This window comes from Schistocerca piceifrons, unplaced genomic scaffold (assembly GCF_021461385.2).
Source record: "Schistocerca piceifrons isolate TAMUIC-IGC-003096 unplaced genomic scaffold, iqSchPice1.1 HiC_scaffold_853, whole genome shotgun sequence".
NCBI classification, from domain to species: Eukaryota; Metazoa; Arthropoda; class Insecta; order Orthoptera; family Acrididae; genus Schistocerca; species Schistocerca piceifrons.
In genome coordinates this window covers 333,434-355,350 of record NW_025729117.1, presented here as the reverse complement: position 1 = coordinate 355,350, position 21,917 = coordinate 333,434, and the positions used below count along the sequence as shown (strand labels likewise).

General features: G+C 42.9%; 1 protein-coding gene across 3 annotated transcripts in view; it reads left to right on the top strand.

Moving 5' to 3' along the window:
• Positions 1-1,322, top strand: part of LOC124771005 (calnexin-like) — a 76,137-nt gene extending 74,815 nt beyond the window's left edge. For 2 of the 3 annotated variants that reach the window (XM_047249264.1, XM_047249262.1), the window contains exon 11: positions 617-1,321. In XM_047249264.1, coding sequence (XP_047105220.1) covers positions 617-721 — 105 coding nt within the window. In that variant the 3' untranslated portion in view covers positions 722-1,321. Of the gene's footprint in view, positions 1-616 lie in introns of all 3 variants that reach the window. The other variant, XM_047249263.1, reaches the window with a different exon arrangement.
• Positions 1,323-21,917: the final 20,595 nt, after the last annotated feature.

The following is a 21,917-nucleotide window of genomic DNA, read 5'->3' as shown; positions in this document are numbered from 1 at the left end:
GCCCTGCAGTTTCTACTTATGCAGCTTCTTCTGCATTGTTTCTGAGCAGACAAAGTTTGAGAGTGTGACATTCAGTTCTACAGTGACTTTTGCACCTGTCTTCATTTTACTTTTTGTCGCAATCATCTTCAGTGGCCATCTGCTATGGCCACTCGTCCATGTTATGACTTAGCGGATGATGTTTTTCAGCTTTTCCTGTATGCGGCATAAATATTAGATTGGAACACCCATCACTTTGGCTATCTTGTTTATGGAAGCACCCACAACATAAGCACCACAGTTTGCCTACATTCAAATTCAATTAACTGGCATAATGTACTCACAGCTACACAGAGCACTATTCTGACCATGATTGACACTGGCAACAGAGTTACGGCATTGCACAGGTGCCATTCTTTGTCAAGTACAACAGCCTAACCGGCAGGCTCGGCGGCCATCTGCATTTATGTTCAAGCATGCATTTCTTATGAGGTTTCCATATTTCTCTCCAACCTCTGTAAGGCTAAACAAAAACATAACAGCTTTTAAAATCATTCATAGCCTAATATATTAAACTTCATTGAAACTGAATATAAAGTTGCTGATTGTTACACTGACAATATTCTTTCCCAATCAGGAAATAATTGAAGAAGAGGAAGAAGAAAATAAAGATGCTGATGGGGAAACAGCTGCAGGAGATGCACCTCGGTCTCCAAAGAAAAGACGCCCCCGGAAAGAATAAATTGTCTTAAAACAATGCAGCTGATCTTAGCATTACCTCAAAGTGCAGCTTCAGTTTACTGTGCTTTGTGACTGAAACAGAAACTCTGAACATAGAGTGCTAATTTTGATTGTGTTTGTTTTACGTTGTTGAAAATATTGTGCAGATGTTTATAGTTTTATGTATTACTGTATGTGTTCATGACTGTCAGTGTGAATCAACTATGGGTAACAAACTCAGTTATTTTTTAAAAAAATGCAGTTGAAATATTTTCGTTACACTGCTTCAGTTCTGGTCATTTTAACTGTTTCATTTGTGGTTTTTATTTATATATAATTATTATTGTTTTCTTAAAGTTTAGTATGGATGTGTCACAGAGAATATGGTTGAAGTAACAAGTGTGTACCAAAGTTTTTGTAGTGTTTGCATAATCTTGCTATCAATGCCTTATAATGCTGGAAATCATTGCCAGGATAAACATTCATTTCATTCCATGCCATTTATTTCTACATAATGATATGTAAAGAAATTTAAAGCTGTTAGATATTTTAGTTTGGAAGATGCTGAAGAGTATTAAATTGTCATTTAGTAACCTCATTCTTCCAATATGTTATACTTTATCCATGTTCCATGTATATTATTTCAAAAGTATTTATTGTAGAAATTTGAGGTTCTAATATAGAATAATCATTTTGTAAGGAGATAACGAATAATTGGACGTGAGCTTGTTAGAATATTTATGCATTTTCACAATAAATTGAAATATAATCTGTTTTATTGTATGTTCTCACTTAAGAACAAGTGAAGTACTTAGAAATAAACAGTGTTACACAATATTTTTTGTTTGATTTAAGATGAAATTTCACAGGTGATAAACACTGAAGCGCCAAAGAAACTGGTATAGGCATGCATATTCAAATACAGATACACGTAAACAGGCAAAATACGGCGCTGTGGTCAGCAACATCTACATAAGACAAGTGTCTGGCGCAGTTGTTAAATTGATTACTGCTGCTACAATGGCAGGAGTTTGAACGTGGTGTTATATGCTTAATGTTTTCTCTGTTTTCAATTTTAACCTGGAATCATAAATGTTTTTTATGTATTTTCAATTAGTGGTAGTTAGGAGTTCGCATGATGCAACGGTGTTGTTTCATCTCGTCACATGGCCTTTGCTGGGATTGGTTGACCGAAGCAAATCGAACAACCCCCATGTTGATTTAAGTGTTTGCAAAACTAACTTGCTTTATTTGTCGGTTTTCGTATTTATACCTGTTTATTATGAAAATATGCAATTTTAAGTGATGCACCAAAGAAAACATGTCTCCAAAACATGTTATTTTTAATACAATTTTTTGTGGTCAAGTGTCAGGAAATTTGACGTCAGTGGCTGCATTTGTTACATTACAAGTATATAATTTCTTTAAAATTACATACATACTCTTGCCTTGTTGTGGATGTTTTTGTTCTCGGTTGATTTTAAGATTGGAATTGGGCTCCAAGTTCCTTCACTTTCATCCTAAGCTTATGTTCCACACTTTTCCTAATAAATTGCAAACTGAGTTCGTATTGTGCTGTTTTCAGATTCTCAGTATGCTATAGTTATTCACAAAAAAGTAAAAACACGAATCCAATTACAATACTGACAAAAAGGAACTTACTAGTAACTCACTTTACCTTGTGTACGCTTTCAGCAAGCAAGGAAATTTTTAGCAAATAAAGACAATGGAACATGTTTTGAGTGATTATTTCCTCTAATCATTCATCAAACTTTCATTAGATGGTGCCATTTATATTACTGTAATTTAGTACTTTCTGGCAAAACATTCACAAACTTAGCATGTCTTTCCTACAGCAGATAGAATTGCCAATGCCAGAAACAAAAAAACTATCTTCAACACTGTCAAAACATTAATAGTAGAAGTCGATTAGTAATGGGTCGAAGGATATAGAGATATAAAGAGACAGGAATTTTATAGCTGTTAATTCCTTTTCATTGCAAGCAGTGAAATGTGAAAATCATGGTGGTTGGTAGGACAACCTTAAGCTGAACGAACAGAGCCTTTGAAAGCCCCGCAAGAGCAGTACGTTGTAGAACTTACACCCTCAGACCTCTGCTATTTGGAGCGAACCAGTGTTTCAAAGCACATCCTGAAAGTAACTACTACCTGTTTGAAAAATATCACTTGATATCAAGAGTCCCAGAAATTTTGACTGTCTTTGCTTACATACATGTAAGAAATTTTGAAATGCGTCCTGATAAACTTCGTGATCTTCGAGAGTGGTTTGAAAAGTTCTCAGAATGGAACAGAAAAAAGTACTTGCATCACTGAAACGTTTTTATTTTTCAATGTAGTCTCGTTGTAGATTAATGCATATGTTCCAGCGATGTTCCTATGCCTTGATGCCATATTGAAAGTGAGTTTCCTCCAGGCTTGCAAAATAGGTGTTAACTCCGGCTATCAGTTCTTCGTTTGAAGTGAATCTCTGTCCACCAAGAAAAATTTTCAGTTTTGGTGAGAGATGGAAATCTGATGGAGCCATATCAAGTGAATAAGGTGGGTGTGGCAACAATTAATGCTTAGTTTGTGTAATTTTGCCATTGCGTTGGCACATCTTTTGTTGCAATTTGTCCAGGAGGCTATCATAGTATTCTCTAGTAATTGTTTGCCCAGTGGGGAGATAATCTACAAACAGAATCCCCTTTGCATCCCAGAATACTGATGCCATGACCTTTCCCGCCAAGGGAATTTTCTTTGCTTTCTTTGGTGGCGGAGAATCGGCATGTTTCCACTGCTCTGACTGTTGTTTTGTCTCTGGGGTATAGTAGTGCACCCAAGTTTCATCTGTGGTCACAAACTAGCACAAAAAATCTTGTTCATTTCTCCTAAAACAGGCCAAACATTGTTCCGGTATGTCCGTTCTCAAGTGTTTTCGATCCAGCAGATAATTTTTTCATTTCTAATTCTTCAGTTTAAAATGTGATACACCTTTTCACATGACATCTAGCAAGCCTGAGCACTTTCAATCGGCGATCCTCTCTGAAAATTTTGTGCACTTTTGCAATGATTTCTGAGGTAGTGATACATCTTGGCCAACCACTGCCCGAATCATCATCTAAGCTCTCCCGACCCAATTTCAATTCATTTGTCCACTTGGCAACAGTTGAATATGAAGGAGCATTTGTCCCCCAGTGAATTCTGGAAATCAGCATGAATATCCTTTGCTTTCATACCTTTCTTTACAAAGTACTTAATTACTGCTCAGATCTCTTTTATTTATTTTTCCCCCATCTTCGCAAATCACTGTGCAGGAACAACAACAGAGCCACGTCACCTTGACAGCTCTTTCAAGAGCACTGACGTGGAATGTGTTTATAGGTAACAGTCCAATGAATATCACGTGAACAACTTGTTGCGCTAGCACTGACCTCTCGTGGTGCTTCTGAGAACTTCTCAAACCACTCTCATATTATTGAGAAATATATTGTGAAATCAAACAATGGAAAATCCAGGATGGAATAATGATAGTATTGTGAAAAGGATGGATTGCTACTCACTGTATAATAATGGACATGCTGAGATGCAGATAGGCACAACAAATAGACTGTCAAGCAAGTAAGCTTTTGGCCAAAGAGATCTTCATCGGAATTAACTCTCAGAGACAGCATGTGGTACTGCACTGCTGCTGGTAGTTCATCAGCTCTCCCATCAGTAGTGGTTGGTGTGACACGGCATGAAGTTTGTCTTTGGAGTTCAGCTCTGCGGCACTCCATGGCTGGCTGGTACTGTGCTGGTTGATCTGAGACAAGACTTAGTAAAACAACATGGTCATGGAATGGAATGTCATCGACACAGACTCCATCGTTCCCATTGACCTGAACCATTCTCCCTTACTTGGAGCTATGGCTTCGGTATTTAAAGAGCTCTCTATAGTTCTGCGACATGCAGTTTACTAACGATGACTGCATGTGGCCTCGTTATTCTGCTACCATTGCTTTCATTCTCTCTTAGCAGCTAGTTAAACTGGTCTATGAGTATTTTCCCTAGTCATGTCTATTGATTCTTCCAGCAACCTGCCGCACAAACGAGCGTGTTTGTTATTTTGCTTAGTCGCTGTCCTTTCCTGTTCTCCTGCTGTGTGTGCTCTCTCTCTGTTACTGCAGAGTTGCAGACTGTGCTACCCATCTGTCTTGTATCACCGTGCTTCCTGGTCCACCGCTAATCGTGGCTTAACCAGCCTATCATAAATCAGGGTGGTTGAATTCCATTAAAAATTTTATAACAGAACCCATATTACTCTGTGCTGTAACTCATCCCTCCCCTTAGTTAAAATTCATCCCGAATTTTGAGCTTCACCTGTTCTTAGTTATATTCTTAAACATTAATTTACATTTCTCCCTGTGCTAAGTTACAGTGGAATACTGAATCCTAGTTCATTCTGTTATGCTTATCTAATTAAAGTGTTGTGTTTTCTGTTTCTATCTTATGTTTAGGTTGTATCCATTTTTCTGGCATTTGGTAGTTTGCTATTTCACTTGAGTGTACCATCTTACATCTCGGACAGAAGTAGATTCGACAAATAAATATCGGAACCCAGATTACACTCATGGTTGACAAACTGTAATAATTGTCTTCCTCCTACGCTTTTCAAGATACCGTTTCACATGCTGCAATATTTGGTGTACTGAGATTTGTTGGTTTTTGAAATTTATCAAGTTGTCTGCCGACTGAAATAAAGTTGAATCCAACAAGTTGTTGATAAAAGTTAAGTTTTGGCGGGATACAATGTGTGGGGGTTTCTCTGGCCAATACAACATTGGTCTGGACACGTTAATTAGTGTTGTACCAGTAATGGTAGCTGGGAGATGAAACTGTCTTCCTGCTATCTTGCAACTAGTCTCGTTTATTAGCTATCCGTTACCTTGTAAATCTAATTGCATTATTTCTGTAGGTTTTCCATTTTCGTAACAAGTAATGATTACTGTTACTGACGTACACATAGAATAAAGCCAGTGGTCTCAGATTCTTTGGAATTCCATTTGCGGCAACAAAACTTTTTTCTCACACTCTGCCGCTTCTAGTTTCCCTAAAAACAATTGTATTTCACATGACTTTTGGTTGGTTTGTATCGTTCTTGCTGGACAAATAATAATTCTTTCCTGAATGCAATTGTTGAAATCCGTTATGGGCATGAAAACATGAGCATCTCTTTTCTTAGAAACTAATATTTCTCATGTTTGTAACTGCATCCATTTCTGAATTGTACTCCAGTTTATTGGATATAGACATACCATGTAACATTGGTATTGTGTATTCATTCCTACTACCGGGAATTTAATTCTAACATGTATCTTAGCATGATCAGTGGTTACTCCTATGGCAGATATACGATAAATTAAAGCTTTTCCTATTTGTCATTGGTATGATATGCTGCAACCCCTCAGGGAAGTCTCTTTGTGCTTATTTAACACTACGAGAATTTGCTGTGCACTTACTAATGCTGAACTCAATTGCCCATGAGTAGCATGGTGTATTGCCTCAAATAATGTCTCTGACTCTATTTGTGCGTCATCTAATGTGTTCGCTGGAGTGTGTAGTGATATGGCTACTAGCATTTTATTATCTAAACTACTCAATTGAGTTTGAATCTTCTCTGAATCACTATTCAAAACATTTCTGGTTCCACATGCATACTGTTCTAATTCAGCTCTTAAGTTTATTACTGTTCTAGTCGCATTGAGTACTCCTTGCTCCATATTCCCTATTTGTGTTGTGTGCCATTCCACTTTTGTTCTCGTATCCTGTAATTCCTGTACACTCTTAATCTTACTGTGGATGTTCTCAATCTCCTCATTATCTGCTGTCCCAAATACAGTTTTTAATACCTTTCCTCCTGCATCTAACCAACCTTACTTCCTTCGTACTGATGCTCGCGGTACAATTTTGGTTACCTGTCGCAACTGAGTCCTCTATCCACCTCTTTCTGTAATGCTACAAACCTGTCTTGTAGTCTTCTTACTTCATTTCTCATTTCCCAAACATTAAAAGCAAATTCAGTTATCCAATTGTGACTTATTAGTAGGACATCTGCTTTTCTAACAAACAGGGTACCATTGTGCAGTGGTTAATTCTGCATTATATCTGCTTTGCAGCAATATAGCAGAACTACGTACAGAGGAATTTTTCTGGCCAGCATCTTGGCACATAACGTGGGATAAAGGTAAATGTTGTATTCTCCAACAGTTTATTGAACGTAACTACTTCTACAATACAATAGATGGCTGTACAATAGATGTAGACGTCCGTCGCTCTAGCCGGAGATGTGGTTCCTCTCGGTTGGTTGGTACTCCGATCGGCGGTGCAATACAGCGGCTTCAGTAATATCTTCTCGGATACTCTGCTATAGCGGTTGCCATTAGCAGCGGACGAAGATTGGTCTGCCTTCGACTGGCCGGGCCTATATAGTGAGCTGTAGCCAATAGAAACCCGGCGTACGAATCCGTGGCTGGATATGTCGCGGCGAGCCGGCCGCGGTGGTCTCGCGGTTAAGGCGCTCAGTTCGGAACTGCGCGACTGCTACGGTCGTAGGTTCGAACCTGCCTCGGGCATGGATGTGTGTGATGTCCTTAGGTTAATTAGGTTTAAGTTGTTCTAAGTTCTAGGGGACTGATGACCACAGATGTTGAGTCACATAGTGCTAAGAGCCATTTGAACCATTTCTATTGTTGCGGCGACCTCTGCAAGGAAAGGTTCCCATTAATCGACTGGAATCTTCAACGTGTTTACCTGATGTCTTCGCCTGTTTAGCTGTTGGTTTGTTTCCCTCATAGTGTGGCTGTTATGTGGTGCTGCCTGCCATTTAGGGGAACCCAATGGCAGACAGTACACACCTCCCTTCCCAGGGGGGGAGAGGAGGGCGACATCGTCCTGCTCGGGATGAGGCGGTGAAAACTCGCCCCCGCAGAGTAGGGCGCGGCATGGCAGGCCAGACGGGCGGAGCTGCGTCGCGGAAGAGGCGGGGAAGCCGGCCACGATGGCGCCAGGGGCATAGGTTCATTGATGTCCGCGGGATGCTGCCCAGAAGGTGGACAGTGCGGGCATCGCTGGCTAGGCTGTGACTTTGGCGGCAGCGGTGCCAAGGGCATGGGGGCATAGTCAACGATGGCGGATGGCGCAGCCAGTCGAGCCAGCGGAGGAGCCGGTGGAGCCTGCAGCCACTGTGGAGACGATGGTTGTTGCAGCTGGACGGAGTCTGGCGCCGCTGCACACCGACCATGGGTGGAAGGGAGCACATCCGGGTGGCCGGAAGAAGGCAGCAGAGCGGCTTGCCGGAAAGAAGAGGCGGTCGAAAAACCCTGATACCGGCGCCAGAGTTGGTTGCGGTGCCGGCGGACCACTTTGTCAGCGATGCGGACGTCAAAGAGCTGACGGCCTCGTGGTTGGACGAACACCCCTGAATCCATCCGGCTCTCGGGCCGAAACCTTGCACCCAGATAAGGGATCCTGAAACAAAGGGAGCCTGTGCAGTTGGAATCCGTTGTTTGGGTCCAGGCCGGAGGAGGTGCAAAAGGGTACGAGGTTGCCAGCCATGCAAAAGTTCCGCCGGACTACGGGAGCTGATGGGCGTTGACCGATAGGAACTGAGGAACAATGTCAGCGACTCGTCCAAAGTGTGGGCAGAGCCATATTTTGTCATTTGGGCCTTAAATGTCCGGACGAGGCGTTCGGCCGCGTCGTCTGATTGTGGGTGAAAGGGTGGAGTGAGGACGTGTTGGATGCTGTTGGCAGAACAAAACGTCGCGAACTCCTGGCTCCGGAAATGAGGGCCGTTATTTAGCGGCAACCCTTCCAAGGAAAAAACTTTCTGGAGAGCAGCGAGGGTCGCTTCCGAAGTGGTGCTGGTACAACGGATAACGAACAGAAAATGCAAAAAGGCATCGGTGACGAGAAGCCATTGGTAGCCGAGGGAGGGGCCGGCGAAGTCCAAATGAATGCGATCCCAGGGACCCTCTGGCTTAGGCCAAGAGAGGAAGGTTTGAGGGTGCTGGGACAGCTGTTGGGTGCACGTGGAGCAATTCTGAACCATGTGAGTGACGTCTCTGGTAAGCCCGAACCAAAAGACGTGACGCCGGGCCAACGCCTTGGTGCGAGCGATTCCCCAATGGCCTTGATTTAAGAGACGCAAGACTTCAGTCCGTAGATGCTGGGGAACGACCACACACGGAGTGGACATAGGGTCTACCCACAATAGGACACCATCCACCGCCGACAGCTGATGGCGGATAGAAAATAAAGAACCGTAGGTGCTGCTGGTCGCGGGTGGGGCCACAGCTGAGCCACCTGCGCTGAACATAGGAGCGGACACGGTGCAACAATGGGTCACGGGTTGTCGCAATTGCCACCGTGGAGGCCATGATGGGAAACCTGCGCAGGGTGTTCTGGATTGCCTCATCAACTTGGAACACGAGGACGGCCGAAGAGTCAAACACAGGGTCGGGACCAAGAGGAAGGCAGGAAAGAGCATCCGCGGTAGCGTGCTGAGAGGTGGACTTAAAATGCGAGGTGTAACGGAATTGCGAGAGGAACAGGGCCCATCGTTGAAGCCTCTGAGACGTTTTCGTAGGAAGCGAGGCCTCTGGGGAAAACGGGGAGAGGAGGGGCTTGTGGTCAGTGACGATATGAAAGGCCCGTCCATATAAAAAAGGCATGAGTTTGGAACAGGCAAATATGATAGCCAATGCCTCCTTTTCGATCTGAGAGTACTTCAGCTGCGTGGCAGTTAGGGCCTTGGATAGAAAAGCCACCGGACGTTCTGTCCCATCCGGAAGCTTGTGGGAGAGGACAGCCCCAACCCCGTAATCAGAGGCGTCCGTGGCCAGGAGCAATGGCAGAGACGGATCATACGGCATCAGGCAGGAGGCCAATTGTAACTGGGGTTTGAGGGTGGAAAAGGCCATCTCACAGGTTGGGGACCAACTGAAGGGGACATTTTTGCGGCATAAGTGATATAAGGGGGCCGCTACCTGAGCGGCTGATGGAAGGAACTTCCGGTAATACAATATTTTTCCAAGGAAAGATTTCGGCTGATGGATGTCCTGTGGGGGAGGCAGGCAGTGTATGGCGTCCACATAGGAAAATGACGGAGAGATGCCTTTATGTGAAATAATATGTCCTAAATAGGAAATAGAAGGTTGACAGAAGGAACATTTCTCCTTATTGAATTTTAGCCCTGCCTGGCGGAGGCGAAGAAACAGCTGACGCAAGTTGGTAAGATGGGCTGCAGCAGTAGGGCCCGTAACGACAATGTCGTCGAGGTAATTAATGCAACCGGGAATGTCCTGCAGAAGTTGTTCCAAGAAGCGTTGGAAAATGGCCGGGGCGCTAGCCAGGCCAAACATGAGACGTGTGACTTGGAACAGGCCGGCGGGCGTATTCAGAACGGTGGGTCTTGAGAAGCTTCATCCAAAGGAACCTTGAGGTACGCCTCAGCAATATCAATTTTGGTAAAGTAATGACCACCAGCCAATTTACGGAAGAGATCATCAGGCCTAGGGAGCGGAAAGTCGTCCACCTGGAGCTGAGGGTTGAGGGTCGCTGTAAAGCCCCCACAGAGACGGAGACGCCCACCTAGCTTCTGGACGAAGACGAGAGGCGAGGCCCAGGGGCTGAACTGAACAGGCCGTAGCACCCCATCCTGTTGCAGATGGTCCAATTCGCTGCGCAGTGGCTGCTGGAGAGCGACGGGGACCTGCCTCGCCCAGAAGTATCGAGGGCAGGCTGACGGCCGGAGGTGGAGTGTCGCTGCAAACCCCTTGGTGCACCCGATGCCAGGGGAGAAGAGATCTTGGAATTTGGTGCAGAGAGTGTCAACTTCGGGAAACGGCACCTGTGGAGAAACCAGATGTACATGATTGTCGATTGTGAACCCGAACATTTGGAAAGCATCCAACCCAAACAGATTAGTACCATCGGAACTGTTGACTACCAGAAAAGAAATCATACGACTGACAGATTTGTAAGAATCCACCATCGTGAACTGCCCCAACAAAGCGATTTCCTTTTTGTTGTATGTAAGGAGACGTTGAGGAGCCGGTTGAAGGCTTGGCGATCCTAAAACGGTGAAGGTAGTGTAACTGAGTAGGGATACTGCAGCCCCTGTATCGACCTGCATTCGAACTGGCTTACCCAATATGGTGACATCAATATACAGTTTGGGGGATGCCGAAGACACAACTTGGTTGATGTCCATGGACTCCTCGGTGTCGGAGTGTCTGGAGATCGGCGCCGTGGCAGAGCGACAGACAGATGCAAGGTGCCCGTCCCGACCACAACGGCGACACGTCGCCCAGCGGTCAGGACGATCCTCACGTTCATGCTGGGAGTAGCATCCCGGACAAGATGGAAGGCGCAGGGGTTCCCTGTGGCGGCGTTGCTGGCCCGGCGGCGGCTGCTGGTTGTCTTCCTGGAACGACCGTCTTTTTTTCTTTTCCGTACACCAAGAATATGCCGGGGTGTTGCGTTGGGGAGTGCGGCGCGAAGTTGCATATATGGCCGTGACGTTGTCCTGGACGTCAGAAGTCTCTTCTCGGATGGCTGCGACGTCGGTCCACATTTCCAATCTGCGGTGAGCTGCAGTGGAAACTTCAAACTTGAATGCAAGGTCTATGATTTGATATAGCAACGGGTCCTCCAACTTTAAGACGTCGTGGCGGAAAGCCGCGTCTGCGGCTGCTTGGTTCAGGTTATCCCGGACCATGTCATCTGCATAAGATTCCCGGGATATGCGGGTGACAAAATTGCACTTCCGAGCGAGACCTTGGAGTTCAGCAGCCCATTGTCGGTACATCTGATCGGGTTTCTTTTGACTCTGGTGAAATTCCACTATTGCTGCCATGACGTGATATCTGCGGTGATAGTAGGAGGTGAGACACTTACATATGGCGGTGAAGGTAAGATTGTCAGGATCATGTGGTTGGAGCACGTACATATGGGAGACATTCCAAGAAAGAAAATAGGCTCTCTGATCATTTTCCTGGGATACCTGATGAATCCGGAAATGTTGACGAATCCTCTTTTCATATGTTTCCCAATCTTCAGCGTCTTCATCGAATGCCAGGAATGCTGGTGGTGTCGGGGACGGTGAAGACTTTGAATTTCGGCAATCAGTTGCTGCTGCAGTATCGCGAACTGTTGAAAAAGTTGATTCAGTACCTGCTGCACTGATAGATTCTGCTGTTGCAGTTGTGGTTGTTGTGGTTCCATCTTCTTTGGGTTGTCGAATCCTTACTCGTCGCCACTGTTGTATTCTCCATCAGTTTATTGAAAGTAACTTCTTCTACAATACAACAGCTGGCTGTACAATAGATGTAGACGTCCATCGATCTAGCCGGAGATGTGGTTCCTCTCGGTCGGCTGGTACTTCGATCGGTGGTGCAGTACAGCGGCTTTGGTGATATCTTCTCGGAGACTCTGCTATAGCGGTTGCCATTAGTAGCGGACGAAGACTGGTCTTCCTTCAACCGGCCAGGCCTATATAGTGAGCTGTAGCAAATAGAAACCCGGCATAGGAATCCGTGGCCGGATATGTCGCGGCGACCTCTGCAAGGAAAGGTTCCTATTAATCGACTGGAATCTTCGGCATGTTTACTTGATGTCTTTGCCTGTTTGGCTGTTGGTTTGTTTCCCTCATAGCGTGGCTGTTATGTGGTGCTGCCTGCCATTTAGGGGAACCCGATGGCAGACAGTACAGTAAACATCATCACTCCCCTCTCTCCTTAAAGAACTAACTAAAGACAAAACAGTATAATAGAAGAAAAAATGATACTAACGTAATAACAACCATCATGATACATGGATTGCACTGGAGAATCCTACTTTACTTACTCCTAGGTCTAAGTGAATAAGATATATCCTTCTTAGGTGGTTGCTTCTTTTGTCCTGATCTTTCGGGATTGGTTGAAGAGGTTTGTGGAAATGCATCAACTACGCCCTCAAATGGTTTGATTTGACTGACAGGGTCTATCAGAGTCCTTGTTTGTAATTGCAATTTTATGTTGGTTGGTGAAGTCATTTCAACAGCTTGGTATGGTCTTTGATACTTGGTCAAAAATTTCTTAGTTTTGCCTGTCGGAAAGTAAGGATTAGTTAACAGCACTCATTGTCCTATTCTGTACTGTGGTAGTTTACTTGCTCTTTGCCCAATACGCTGTAGTTTTTCTTACGCTTTTGTATTGGTGCTTTTCACCATTTTCCAAATTTCTCTTAACTTTTTTGCAAATTCTTCCATTGGTTCACCTTGTGGACCCAGCTTATGTTGGAGCAGGTGATAGCATTTTCCTACCATATACAACTTCGGATGGCGAGAGACACATTCCAGTATGAACTTTTGCATTGTAGGCGCAGATGACTAGGTTCAGACGGACATCTAAATGAAATGCTGAGTCAATGTAGTCGCTCAACATCTTAGATAACGTACGGTGAACTTGTTCACTTCACCTGTTTGCTTGAGGATGAAATGGAGTGATACATATCTTCTTAATTTGTAATAACCGACATAGTTGTTTCAGTAGTTCATATACAAAATTTTTTCCCTAGTCTGTAACAATAATTTCAGGTATACCGTACTTCAGTAGCCAATCGTTCACCATTGCTTGTGCTACTGCACTAGCCTTCTGATCAGGAATAGATACCATAAAGAAATAACGTGAAAAATGGTCCAAAATTGTTAAAAAAAATTGTTCCTAGCAGATGTTTTGTTAAAAGGTCCCAGAATGTCTAATCCTAAAAAAAAGAAAATGGTCTATCTGCTTCATGTAGTCATCGTAACTCAATCTTTTGATGGCTTAAATCGGATCGTTGCACAATGGAACACATTTTTTTACATATTGTGCTACATGATCTATCTGTTGTATGTTTACCTCCGTCACCTGATAAAACATGCTCATGAGCCTGACGTAACACTTCCTGTCTCAGCACTGCAGGAACGACAACACATGGTCTGCACTTTGTAGTTCTGTATTTCAAACTATGGCTGTGTGTGAAACAATGTGCACTCTCTGTAAGCTAGTTGTGCATTTATCCAGTCTGCCCAATCAAAACCCAAAAACCCATTACTTGTAAAGCTGCAACCTTTGTGTTTAAAGCGTCAGCTTTTTTTTGAAGCTCCTGATTTATGAATCACTTCATAATCAAATTCATTTAATTTCAATGACGGATCCTTTAACCCTAATAACCATCTGAGGGAAGCATGGTCCGTAGCGACTTTGAATTTCCAGCCATACAAGTAACAGTGAAAGTATGAAATTCCATATACAAGAGTTGGAACTTAAATAGTGGCAACTATTTATTCACAACCGATACAAAAGAGTTACATGTTTTCACGTGTTACTGTCCTTCAAAGTAGTCACCAGCATTGTGTAGAACTCGTTGCCAGTGATGTGGAAGGTATAGTACACTGTTAGCAGAGCCTGTTCTGTTGATGGTGCAAATAGAGCAGTCTAAAGTTATGGTGATTCTCGTGTACGACTGTGATGGTGTTATCCTAATACATTACGTTCCTCCATGGCAGACCGTCAATGCACAGTATTACTGTTTGTTTTTGGAGCATCACCTGCGACCAGCTTTGCCAAAGAAGCGGAAACACTTTCTGTGCAACCCACCCATCATTTTGCACAACAATGCGTGCGCATACAGCACAAGCTGTATCTGCTCTGCTCGGTCGATGGGACTGGGAAGTACTGTACCATCCACCATACTCCGCGGACTTAAGTCCTTGTGACTTTGATTTGATTCCGAGTATGAAGGAACAACTTCGTGGCATTCGCTTCAGAACTGTTCCAGAGATTCAACAGGCAGTAGACTGCTCCATTCGCACCATCAACAGAACAGCCTCTGATAACGGTATACTATGCCTTCCACATCGCGGGCAACAGGTTCTACACAACGCTGGTGACTACTTTGAAGGACATTAACAGGTACAAACATGTAACTCTTTTGTATTGGTTGTGAATAAATAGTTGCCACTATTTAAGTTCCAGCTCTCGTGTGACAGCTAGCATTTCCTTCTCTGTTTTGGAATAATTTGTTTCTGCTTTATTTAACTGCCTGGAGGCATACACTGCTGAATGTTCATTTCCATCTATATTTTGATGTAATACACAACCCAACACGATATTAGATGTCTGACATGCGAATATGAATTCAGCTTCAAAATCAGGAAACATTAACACAAGATCTGACACTAGAATTTTCTTATGTTCCTCGAAAACCTTGACATTTTGGTGACCATTGGTACCCAACTCCTTTCTTAAGAAACCTGGTTAATGGTCGTGTGACTTCAGCAAAACCCTTTACAAATCTACAGTAATAATTACATAAACCAAGATAAGATTGCAATTGCTTAGTAGTCTTTGGCACTGGAAAATTGCTTATGGCTGATGTAAGTCTAGGATCTGTTTTGACTTCATCTCTTGTAATAATATGACCTGGGTACGTTACTTGTGCTTGCACAAAACGACATTTCTCTACACTTAAATTAAGACGTGCTGCTTGTAACCTACTAAACACTTCATTTAAACTTTTAATGTGTTCTTCCATTGTTTTTTAATCTACTATTACATCATCCAGATAGACCAAACAAATTTTGGGTTCTTCTTGGTGGTAACTGCTTCGAAAGTCTATCATTGAAAAATACGTACAATTTCCTAGGTTGTCTAACGTATCCGAAATGTTAGGAATTGGATATGCATCCGTTGTAGTACATGCATTTACAAACTGATTTTTTGGACCAAGCACTATCACTGTTATGTGATACCTCCACGCAGTCTACTCATGGTTGTAGATGCTTTGCAATCCTATATGGCTTCTTATACACAGGCAAATTATTCCCTGTTCATATACAATGTTGTGTGATCAGTGTTGCTGGTAGTGGACCATTCGAACCAAATAAATCTATATGCTACATCAGTAAAGCTACCATGCCTTCCCATTCTCCACCCCTCAAGTGAGTAACCTTGTTCCATAGTACATCTGCATTATCAGATTGATGGACGCCATGATCACCATGTGATCCGTTGATATCCTCTTCGTCGAGTACCTCTAAGCTCACTACAAGTAAACCTTTCAGGAGATCCATATCATCTGCCCCGAAATTATCCATGCTAACTGGAACCATCAGTTTGCCATAAACATCTTATATGTGCACAAGATGATTCCCTATACAGCAATGCATTTCATCCAAATTCTTGTTGTTCTGCAGTGGCTCAACGACACACAATCTTACCTGTGGAACATTGGTGCCTGCCTATACCCAAACTAACTTCTCTGTGCCAGCAGGTACTTTGTCATGCGTAACTGTCCTTAATGCATGTGCACGCAGCTCATTTGTTAACACTTTAGCTATCGATGCACCTTGCGACATTCTAACATTTACAGTTGTCGTACCCATTGGAAACAAGTTTCCGCCAAGTTCGACTGTGCACTGCGAAAGATTAATTTTAGCATGATGACTGTTCAGGAATTCAAGTCCAAGAATTGCAGAGTAACCTTGTCATACAGACGGCAATACTTCCATTTGCTCACAGAATTCCGTATTTCCAATATGAAGAAGAGTCATGTTGTCCTTAATGACACCACATTGTCACCTACTCCACGTAAATTATACCTTGGAGTCGCCAATCTTCTCCTATGCGCAAGGTCTAGATTAACCACAGAAATGTTTGCACCTGTATTGATCAAATACTTATACTTCTTACTATTTATAATGCCCATCAAATCACAATCTGCCTCTGCCATAAATTCTGCAGTATTTTGATTTACTGGGAATGCTTTCCTATGGACGAAACATTCCCGGTGCGGTTTAACGCGTCCTGTCATTTGTTTCCGCCATTCCGCTTTCTAGTCCTACATTCCTTCGCTTTATGGCCAAAATGCCCACACCCATAGCATTGTACCTGGTTGCATTGTGCTTTGACATGTCCCTTGTTCCCACAACGGTAGCAAGTTTTCTCTGTAACAAACGATCGTTTCACTGTGCATCCTCACATCGCACTATCTACTTCCTGCAAATATGGCAATATGCAATGCTGCAGCTAAATCATCCGGATCTCCCATTCTAACTCGTCATGAAAATTCCACAAGAATACCCCTCAAAAACACATCTAAAGCCCTGTTCTCAGATTCCCGCAGGATAACACGATCAACGTCTGGATTTCCTGTTAATTCATGTGTCTAAGTGTAAACCTTAAATATTCGGTCCAAAAAATTTTCTACTGTTTCATTTGCTTTCTGTGTTAAGCCATTCAATTGTTCTCTAAAAAACCTAGCACTATTCTGTTTATGGTACCTCTGCCACAAACCCTCAGCTAATTGCTTAAATGAGGTTGCTTTACCAAGTGTTGCATAATACATGACGTATGTCTTTGCTTCACCCACAAGGTGTAAATTAGCCATCCATAACATAACCTCATCTGACAATTCTGGCTGTAGGCAAGACATCACTAATAAATACCGTGACATCCTCAGTTGTCTTCCCAGAGAAAAGTGTAATCAAGTGAGCTACAGAACAATCTATTGCAAAGTGACACTGCCCTATTGAATATTTTGTTTCACCCGAACATGGCTGTGAATTTTGTGCAGCTCGCAAAGCCTCTAATTGTGCCATTAATTACTTATACTGCACTCTCTGCTGTGCATTCTCTTCTAGCAAATGTGATACTTGATCTGTTAATTCGGTTATTGCCTCACTGATAGAAACAGATCTTGTGTCTGGCATTCTTGTGCAATTTACTACTATCTTCCAAACCACAATACATAACAGATATGTGTGACACTAAACCAGAACAGACAACAAAACTTAATATTATATTACGTGACTGACAGTCCAACCGACCCTTTAACCAACCTAGATCAAACCCCTTGCACACCTTAACGCTAACATGTCACATGACCCATTCACTGACACAACAACTCATATGGGTTAAACCAGCTTGACACATGCTAATGAACACAACTTACTAACACTATTACATAGAATTATTATTTCCTCCATCCCATACCCACATATTACTAAAATAATGATGACAACATATGCCTTCTACAAACACAAACCCGTGATATAGCTACCAGAACAGGAAAAATGTTTTCATGATGCTCACCACATTACAGTTGCTGTTGCGAAGTCTGGATTCTCGCTACAGTGACCTACTCCAAGTGTTGAGGCGGAGGACCTCCGATGCCCAACCTCCAGATGAAAATAGCGGAGGCGACACTTTTGAGGGCAATTTACAGAGGGGCTGAGCGGATGACGCCTCTGCATGATGCCAGGAATTGCCTGAAAGCACTCATGGCAATAAGAAAACGTGGTTAATCAGTGAATCATTTATTTTGACAACTTTTACAAAGGGTGGTGCACTGTTGACCATAGTTGGCTTCTGCCCTGGTCACGAACAGATTCTCGGTGTCGGACGCTACGCCAGTCCCTGCAACTGCATCCTAGCGAAACGTTCCTCTTGCATTGATATGGATGCTTAGCCCAGCCTGGTACAGAATGGTGGCTGCTACCAGCTGAGGGAATGTACTCAATCCCACTCCATGCCTCTTCTTCCCGGGACCACACCATCCACGGTGCAGTGTAGGTGGCAGGCGTTGTACCCAGTACTGTTGGCTTGGTAGGTCCTGCACCTGGAGACACTTAGGTGTACTGGACGGTGGCCCGCCAGGAACCCTGGTCGTTACCTTCCATCCCACACTCGGAGAGTACAGCACTGGTACTGCACTGCTGCTGGTAGTTCATCAGCTCTCTCATCTGTAGTGGTTGGTGTGACACAGCATGAAGTTCGTCAATGGAGTTCAGCTCTGTGGCACCCCACGACTAGCTGGTACTGTGCTGGTTGATCTCATGGTCATGGAAGGAAATATCATTGACACGGACTCCATCATTCCCACTGACCTGAACCGTTCTCCCCTACTTGGAGCTGGGGTTCCAGTATTTAAAGAGCTTTCCACAGTTCTGTGATGTGCAGTTTATTAGCAACAACTGCATGTGGTCTCGTTATTTTGCTACCCGTGCTTTAATTCTCTCTTAGCAGCTAGTTAAATTGGGATGTAAGTGTTTTCCCTAGCCGTGTCTATTGCTTCTTGCTGCATCCCGCTGCAGAAACGAGCGTGCATGTTATTTTGCTTAGTCGCTGTCTCCTGTTTTCCTGCTGTGTGTGCTCTCTATCTCTCTCTCAGCTACTGTAGAGTTACAGAGTGTGCTGCCCCTCTGTCTTGCATCAGCATGCTTCCTGGTGCGCCGCTAATTGTGGCATAACCAGCCTATCTTATGTCAAGATGGTTGAACTCTGTTGAAAATTTTGTAATTTGGAACGTGTATTACTCTGTGCCAAAACAGTATGTCTAATTCTGATGAAGTGCTTTTTTACCAAAAGCCTACTTGTTTGAAAGTCTTTCTGTTGTTCATATGGTTAGTAGCAATCTATCCTTTTCATAATTTTGTCGCAATATATTGTAATGTATACTTTGGGCTGCTCCTCTTCAGAGCCTTTAAATATGAGCCGCACATGTTTTTTTTTTATTATTATTTCAGACTTTATTATGTGTTATTGAAAACTGTGAAGTAGTGATCATTTTATATTTTACTGAAGACCTCTGTTACAGATGGTATTCAACAGAGTAAGATGTATAAAGTTGAAAGTACTTTAGTACTAGATATTTATAAGCACAAAGCAATTGCATGCATTTAACAATGCTTATGTGTGTGTAATGAATTGAGTGAAATTATGTCTGTAAACAGTACTTCAAATTTTGTGTCATGTTAAGTACTGCTCTTTGCAATTATAGATACTAAGGGCATTTTTATACAAGGAAATGCTCAAGATTGTACATTACTGGCCAAATTAATTTTTAAAAGCATTGTAAATTCATCCCATTCCAGACAACCAATTGAGTTTTTTTCCTGAAGAAATGGTATCATCATAACTAACAATTTCAGTAAGATTATAGAGGATGTCAGTGTGGTAGATATTTTATCTTATACAAACAGATACATAATATCAAGAATAAAGTTTTGTATATGAAGGATCTCAGTATTTCACTTGCACTACATGTGTTGATTCCAGAGAAGTTTTGTCTGTTAAAAAACTGAAGTATAGTCCAGACTATCAGCACTGCCATAAGACTGCAAACAAAAACTGCAGTCGAGTCTGCAGCCCGTGGTCTTGCGGTCGCGTTCTCAGTTCCCGAGCATGGGGTCCCGGGTTCGATTCCTGGTGGGATCAGGGATTTTCACCTGCCTGAAGATGACTGGCTGTTTGTGTTGTCCTCATAATTTCATCATCATTCATGAAAGAGGCTAGATTGGACTGGGCACAGGTTGGAAATTTGTATGGGCGGTGATAACCGCACAGTTGAGTGCGCCACAAACCAAACATCATCAAAAACTGCAGTCGAAACAATGTACTCATAAAGGTGAAATCATACAAATAAGGTAACTGCTTATAATTTTGTCGGCTACAAAATGATAAAAACTATTACCAGCTGACTAAGTTGAAGGGAGTAAGACACTGACTGACTCTTAACGAATCTAGTAGCAGAAAGTATGGGGTGGGGGCTGGACTGGTCAGCAGTTGTCTCATAAATTATAAGTTTTCTCGGCTGCATTTTTCTTTTATGCTTTTGACTGTGTCAATCATAACATTCTGTTATAGAAATTAAGTTTGTATGGGATCCATGATATGCATCCAGGGGAACGATAGCAAATGATGTTTTTGTTACATTTATTGGCTGGTTTTGCTCAGACTAGTTTTATAGTTTGAAAAACCCAGTTCATCCAGTTCAGATAACTTGCGAGAATGCAGCCGGGTAATGACAACTGCCGGTATTTCAACAGGTGACAACCCTGTCATTTTGAAGGCAAAACTGCAGCAAGTAAGTGCTGTGTAAGTGAATTTAAAACCTTGGTTTGCACAGTAATTCTGGAAAGATCACGCACACACACACACACACACACACACACACACACACACACACAGAGAGAGAGAGAGAGAGAGAGAGAGAGAGAGAGAGAGAGAGAGAGAGAGAGAGAGAGGGGGGGGGGGGGGGGGGGTACTCTGTAAACACTAATGCCACCACACAACCAAAGACACCAGTTATCGATAGTGAAAATTACTAAACAATGGGTGAGTTAGGATTAACTTCGTTCCTCTGTTTTTTTTTAGAAGGGGGAGAGCAAGATTCCAAACAGAATTTAAGCAAAAACCTTGGTTTCTCTTTACAAGATTACTTGTTAATATAATTTCAACTGTTTCCTTAATGATACTATCCCAACAGCCAGAACTGCTTGCCAGAATCTCAGTATGGGATGACTGGTACCAGGACCGTGTTCTGCAATAGCCAATTTGCTTGGCTGCTTAAGCATCTGTGACACTTATGCTTAGAACACCAATCCTCCATATCCTGGTAGTCTGACCAGTATATGACATGCCACAACTGCAAGGAATTCGATAGAAAACCTGCATACACAAAACAGGATCATCCTTAATGGAATCTAATCTGAAATGGAGCTCAGAAAACACATTCCACGTAATATTTCTGCAAGATATGACCAGACTTATTGAACTGTTCCCCACATAAGGCAAAAGACCTAGGTGCCAACTTGGTATTATCATCACTCACCCAGTGCAAAGGTTGGTTGATAGTGCAACACATGTCTGATGTGGCTTTCACTATATCCATACTGACAAAAGGTGATCTCAAGATGGGTTAACTCAGTTGACAAACTTGAAATGACTTGGACTCTGTGTCCAAGGTATGAAGTTTCCTTTCGCACTGAGCTAGGTAGTGACAACTATCAGCCTTTACATGCAAGTCAGTGTGTTTAGACTTCCTATAAACAGCATGTCCCAATATACCATCAACCTTCCTCATGACCAACACATCAAGGAAGGGAAGGGAGCCATTCTTTTCCACCTCCATGGTGAAGCAAATATACGGATGGATTTAATTCAGGTGTTCTGAAAAGTCATTTAAATTGTCACCTGCCAACTCCAAGGCACATTCCTCGAAGTCTTCCATAAATTTGCAACAATAGGTGACAACAAGCTCCAGTCACAACTCCATCTGTCTGCTTATAGCACTAGACATTGAATAAAAAGTAAGTAGAAGTCAACACATCTTGAAATAGGTTTGTTAACTCAGCACTATATCTAGCCTCACTT